The sequence below is a fragment of the Xiphophorus maculatus genome, chromosome 22 (assembly GCF_002775205.1).
Source record: "Xiphophorus maculatus strain JP 163 A chromosome 22, X_maculatus-5.0-male, whole genome shotgun sequence".
In the NCBI taxonomy this organism is placed as follows: domain Eukaryota; kingdom Metazoa; phylum Chordata; class Actinopteri; order Cyprinodontiformes; family Poeciliidae; genus Xiphophorus; species Xiphophorus maculatus.
The window spans coordinates 21,623,708-21,630,366 of record NC_036464.1 but is presented as its reverse complement, the minus strand read 5'-3'; the positions used below and the strand labels follow the sequence as shown (position 1 = coordinate 21,630,366).

The 6,659-nt window shown below is 38.3% G+C and overlaps 1 protein-coding gene across 1 annotated transcript; it reads right to left on the bottom strand.

The window, feature by feature from the left end:
- Positions 1-831: 831 nt before the first annotated feature.
- fbxo5 (F-box protein 5) lies at positions 832-5,536 on the bottom strand. Its single transcript, XM_005807862.2, has 6 exons — positions 5,429-5,536; positions 4,193-4,782; positions 3,888-4,058; positions 3,661-3,751; positions 2,277-2,441; positions 832-1,464 (listed from the first exon to the last, which is right to left on the bottom strand). Exons 2-6 carry the CDS (start codon positions 4,732-4,734, stop codon positions 1,204-1,206), a joined length of 1,230 nt encoding a protein of 409 aa, XP_005807919.1. The 5' UTR covers positions 4,735-4,782; positions 5,429-5,536; the 3' UTR covers positions 832-1,203.
- Positions 5,537-6,659: the final 1,123 nt, after the last annotated feature.

The following is a 6,659-nucleotide window of genomic DNA, read 5'->3' as shown; positions in this document are numbered from 1 at the left end:
AAGAAAATACAATACAGTTAATTCATGAATTAAAAGGAGGCAAGGCCAAGTTCGTTTGGGTAACTATTTGTAATTTGATTATCTGAAGTGATTTGTGACCAAAAAAAGAGAGAAACCTTTTCTTATACAATACATGCCAGACACAAAGAACGACGATACTGTGTTTAGAATGTGTTATTGGAAATCTTTGCTAATTTTATGTACAACCAATGTATTTTTTTGCACAGCTGCATAGAATGGAACCTGATCTGTATATCACTTTTCTCAAATGGCTTGTCATATTGTGCCTGTCCCCCCCCCCCCCCCAAGAAATCTGGCAAAAAAAGGTTAACATTGCCAAAAACACTTATCAAAAAAATGACTATGGACATTATATTAGGTAGGTGACAATATTGTAGATAAAAAAAACAACTTGTGACTAAATGGATCAGTGAATTTAAATTTAAGAAGAAAACAATACTGCCCTCTTGTGCAATAAGCTCCAATTATTCTTAGGAAAGACTTCCCAAATGTGTTCACTGTCAAAATGAAAAACTAATTAGAAAGAGGGCGACAGTTATTCTTGTCAGTTTATTGAAGCTTTTAAAAAAATTTTTTATAAAAATAAATATTAGCTGTAAAGTTTTAAAGCCCGTCTTATTTTAACTCTAATCTCTTGCTACAGCTCATATTTATGTTTGCCATATTGAAGAACCGGCACCTGCAACTGTCAACACTGGCTGTTAAAATTCAGCAATTTCAAGTGATTAAGTTGGAATCAAGTAGAAATACCTTTTGTGGTTTTTGAAGCTTTGGAGAAGGAAGGAAAACCACAACACAAGAAATTTTATGGGAAAATGTATTTACAAATAGATTATAAAGCTGCAGAGAATCTGAACAAGACCTACTACAATAAACATTTATTTTAAAATGCTTCTAAAAAAACCTGAAAATGTGTCACATTTATTCTGTTTTAAAACACTATAAAAACATACAGTTTAAAGCTCAACATTCTCCATTGCTTTCTTTGAGAAAAAAAATAATATATATATACAATAAAAGTGGCTGCTCACAAGCAGCAGGTTTCCAGTAGATTGCCCCAGCTGTGCTTCAAGTGCTCACTTAGTTCATGTGATCGGAGTCACAATGCTACAGTCATTAATCTCAAGATTGACGTTGAGTCTCTTTAAAAAAAAAAAAAGAACAGGTTGGAATGAACCTTTATCACAAGCGCTTGACGTTTCTCTTGCTGCGAGCGCTGCCGGGGATGATGGCGGTTTCTTTGGAGGAAGCGAAGTGGACATGGGGCTTGACTGTCCGGCAGGGGATGGAGCCGTGGAAGGGCTCCTGGCAGCTAGTGCAGAAGTCAAAGAGGCAGCTGGACCGAGAGCATGTGGCCCTCTGGGCCTCGGCCAAGTGGGTGGCAGGAGACCCGCAGCGCCTGCAGGAGCGCAGAGACTCGTGCTGCTTCAGAGTGCTGGCTGCCTGCAAACGAGACAAAGATCAGGGTTGGTGAACTCGACAAAATTTCTGGAAGAGGGTTTGTCCACTTTTCCTCCCCTACAGTAAAATTCTGGCATTTCCAGCACCAAACTTTGGAGAGAAAAACAATACAAAAGAACTAAAAGGACAGTTTTAATTCATACATTAATGTCTTGGATTGTATTATACATTCTACAGGAGGGACAAAGTAAACTAAAATATAGCAAAATTTGTTTTGGAATGCCTCTCACAGACACACATTTTACATCCAATTGATCCAAGAACAAAACACAAATTAAAAACAAAACAAAAAAGAATCCCCCAATTTCAGTAAAGTTTCATGTACAACATCCCAGATCAATAAGTCATTGAGCCATTAGGAATAATAAATATTCATTATATTGAAACAATCTAAACAAATTCTTTTAAAAGTACATGACCTTCCTGCTCAAATTAAATGATTAAAACACAACATACAAAGAAAGTAAAAATCTTAAAAATGTTTGCGAGGTTTTCTGGCATTTAGCAAATAGAAATAATTTTGGTGATTCTAACTAAAAGAAAAATTAAAAGCTCCATCTGATTTAACTTTAGACACTGAGGGAAAAAAATTGTATGTCTGTTTATTAGGTGCATGAAAATATCAAGTTCCAACTGTAACTTTTCTAAATGTACGCTTTCAATCAAATTTCGGGACGTTCTTACAAACCTGCAGTTTGAATATCAAGCACTTTCCAAACCTTAAACACCCAAGTCAAGCATTCTTCAAGGATTTCAATCACTAGCTAGTGGGTTTGCATGAAACTAAGACTTACTTGCACATATTCGTTGAAGCGTGTGCTCGGTGAGGGCGTGCTGCTCTTCTGGCAGGAAGCGGTGCGTCTGGAGGCCACAGCCTGCATGCAGGATAGCACCACCCTGGATGCACCAACGTCTCTGGTCAGACCGCTAGCAGGATTTCTCTGAGAGCTTCTCGACTCCTAAAACGTCAAAAGTTACACTGGTTAGCATGAAAAACACAAATCTAGCAGGTATGCTTGAAACTGAAGAATAGCATATTTCTTTGACCTTGTGACGTTACAACCATTTATTGTATATATCGTACATCATCATTTTGAGAAGAAAAATCTATATTTTCGTACACAAAGGTCTGAGCAGTGTGGCATCCCTTCACGCCAATCAGAGCTGCAAGTTTCTGAAAGTGTGGTTCCACTAGTTTGCAGTTTACACATCCATTGAGAAACTTTGGCTCATTCTAGTTTGCGAAATAAGTCTAGCCCAGATTAGATGACAAATCAGGTTTTGGAGTCTCCCAATAGTGTTTCTCAAAAGTAGAGCTGGGTAATAACTTGATATGAAGAATTATATTTGGGGGGGGATTGAAATCTGACTTTTATTTTTACCAATGCACACCTTGATTTTTTCATAGGTCAGAGCCCACTCAGGACCCGACATCTTGTTTTACAGCTGTTTTACTTTACCATAATGCCCAGCCCTACTCTTGCCTTGCATTTAGCTCCCACCAATGTGTATTCTGTGAAACGACCAGAGGGATGGGGCTGGTCAACACACTCCTGTTACACCACAGATGTATCAACATGCATTGGCTTAGTTTCATGAGGTAACCTAGTGGACAAGTCCCAAGACTTGAGACAAGAGTTTGTTTTAGTTTATGTTGGAGTTTTTTTTATTTAAACTAGGCTTTAGTTGCCACTACAGTTTTTTCTCAATAGTTGCCCTTTTAGCAAACTCTAGATCACTTCAACTGCACCTGAGTTACTAGAAGTCTCTTGGCTGTTTACTTGTCAGGCTTCTTTGTAATTGTGCCATATTTCTCCAATTTTCTGACAATGATGTTCAATGCTAAAGATGTTATTTTATAACCTAACTGCTTTAAATTTCTCTATACCTTCAACACTGGCCTGTGCTACTTTCATTGGTCTAATCCTTGCTGTTCACAAATGTTCTCTAACAAACCTCTTTAGCATTAACAGAACAGCAGGATTTACACCGGCACTCAGGAAAATCTTATCAATTGTGTTTTGAACATTTAAAACAAATGTTTTTTGTGCCTTCCTTGTTTCTGTTATGGGCCAATCTATCACAAATGCATTTTAGTTTGTAGATATGAGAGGAAAAGTACAATATGCACAGCTACAGGTTTCTATATCATTTGGTTGGTTGTGTCAGTTTTCTCACCCTGAGAGCCTGCTCAGCTTGCCGACATCTCCTCGCAGCAGCCGAATCCTCACATATGATTTTCTTCCACGTCTTGCTCACATTCTTACAGCTATAATGGAGAAAAACATGGACATGTGAATGTAATCCTAAACGATATGTCACAATATACCAAGAATATATATATATATTTTTAATGAAGATAGTCTACCTCTTTTTTTTTTGTCCTGAGGAAGAATTAATCTTACCTTATGAGGTCCAAGTCTCCCAGCAGAGCCAGAATGTCTGTCAGGATGCATTTCATGTCCCTGGAAAGCAGAGATGTGAACACGTCGACGTTCTCCAGGCCGATTTGTCCTCCGATCACACGATCCAAAGGATACTTCTCTGCTATCTTTGAGATGACGCTAAAGTCATACCTGCAAAACACAGCATTCAACCATCACTAAACAGAAATGACAAGGAATTCTTTCTGAAACACAGACCAGTGTGTGATAATCGCAAAAATAATCAGAATGGTGTATAGAACGTTGGAACTGAATTAAAATATTACCTCTTATTCTTCTTGTAGCCCTTTGTGAGCTCCTCACAAACAGCCTGCTGGAATCTTAAAATGGGCAGGTTGGGGGTGGACGACAGAGTTGCTGTGCTCCTTCCATGATGATCCACAGGTGTGGAAACTGCCAGAGACCCTGAAAAGCTGATTCTAGTCCTTTGCTGGCATTTTGAGGGGGAATTACTTGAGGAAAGCCTTTTCCACTGGCGTGTCTCAGCAATATGGTCCTCTTCTTCATCTCCATGGTGATCAATATGACTATTCTGCAAAGATAAATAACCGCTGTCCTCAAAGTATTCTTCCAGGGCCCCATCTTGCTCTCTGCCGGTGTTGTTCTCTTTGTTGTGAACTGCACTGGTGGAGAAGAAGACAGTCGTCAGTCCAGCTGGCCGATCCTGAGATTTAACAGGGACTGGCTCTTTTTTGGGGGAATCTTTGACGTAGAGTACTTTAGACTCTGCAGCAGGTCCTGCTGCTTCTGCTAATGTGCTCTTCTCCATCGTCTTCCCTTTAGCAGACTTGATCGTGGGACATTTCATGGCACTTGAACAAACAACGTGTGCTCCGACTGAGCAGTGTGGTGATCTCTGCAGAGACACAGAAAGAGGAGACGTGTCGGGGATCGTGTTTGACTTGTGGACGTGACTGACGCTCATCAAGTAGCATTGCTCCTTTAGAAGAAGTCTAAACTCTCACAAACACATCAGCAGGACACACAGTACATGCTAGAGTAAATATTAAGGTACATCAATCATATAAACTAACTGTACACGTCTTTAAGCAAAATAGTTGATTTTGGCGCGATGCGGATTTGGCGGAAAGTTTTCCTACGTCATCTTTACGCTAAGTTTGTATCCCCCACAGCTACACAGGGTTTAATATCAACTTGAAAAATAGGCTAAATCTCCCTTTATGCATAGGTTAGTGGATTTATTAATTATGCTTTTATGAATTCCCCTCATGAGAATGTGTGTTACTCTTATAATACAAACTCCGTGCAAAGTAGCCTAGAACTAGAATGCAAGTTAAACTCAAATTATACTAAAGTAAAGTCCCGTGAAGCTTTCTCTAACATTTTGATTATTTCCTCTTAAGTTGTGCACAAACCTGTAAACCAGTAGCGCAGCCCAGCTAATCATACTCTGTCTTGCTAACACAAAACATAAAACTGCCTCAATAAAAATACAAAAAGGCCCGACTTTAACCTGAAAGATAATTAACAAAGACTCATACCTTGAGTTATTCTCCTAAAATAGCGTCGAATGCCTCTCGTTCCTCTTCTTTCAGCTCTCTCCGCGCCGCTATCTTCCCGACAGAAAAGCCGCTTGACAAAGTTAAAATCCTCTACATCTGAAAAATCCGCCAGTTGCGGCTTCTTATTTGAAATCCGTGCACAAAGGCGCAAACCAATCACATTAAAGCAAGTCCTGCCGCGTTGCAGCATCAACCAATGAGATTTGTGGTTGAGCGGACGTGGCGCAATTGGTGCAATTGCATTGTATTCCGACGAGGAACATATCCCATGACGGATCCTCTTATCCCTTCATTTGTTTTTTTTGTTTTTTTTTATTTTAATTTTATTGTTTTTATTAAACAAACAGTATACAAAGACTCGTTGAGGTACACGAACATTGCAACATAGGTAGAAAAAATAAACAAAAAACAAGGGGCTAAGACTAAAGACAAGCACATAAACAGTAAGGCAAATGAATAACAATAGAGCAAGATTTTAAAACAAAAGAAAAGTAGAGATACTGGCAGTTACATGTTTTGCAGAAATAGATTTCAAATGTTTCAATGAGGTGTAATACAATTTAAATTGGTTAAGAAAAAAATCAAAACAAGGTGTAGAACCTCTCCATTTACAGCAGTGTATATGATATTTAACAAGCAAGAAGACAATATTTACCATGTCAGATATTTGACTATCAAGGCCATCAACATAGCATAATATGTGGGTGATGGTTATCTCTGGGATGTCTTCAATTTTAAGGGACAACCAGTTTTTAATGTCTCTCCATAGTTTAAAAGAAAAAGGACAGGAAAAAAAGAGATGATTAAGGGATTCTTCTGGACATTCACAAAAGGCACAACAGGTTGAATCAAATTTAAATCTTTTGTGCAAAAATTCAGCCACTGGGTAAAAATTGTGAGAGATTTTGAAGTGAGTTTCTTTAACCTTTGGTGAAATCGGCCATTTTACATACTGGGAGAACGCCTTCTTTATAATAGACAGATTGGTTGTTTTCAAGATACTATTGTTGTAATCATTAAATAATTTAGATTTGAAGGCAGTCACAAGCATAACATTATTGCACTTTCTATCAGTCACACTATATTCTCCAATTTTCAATTCGGGTAAAGATGAAATAACATTTGAATATCTTAAGGTGTTTTGGATGAGATGGATCAGGAATAGCTTTGCATACTTTTAGATATTCATTACAAGTACAGTTCAGATCAA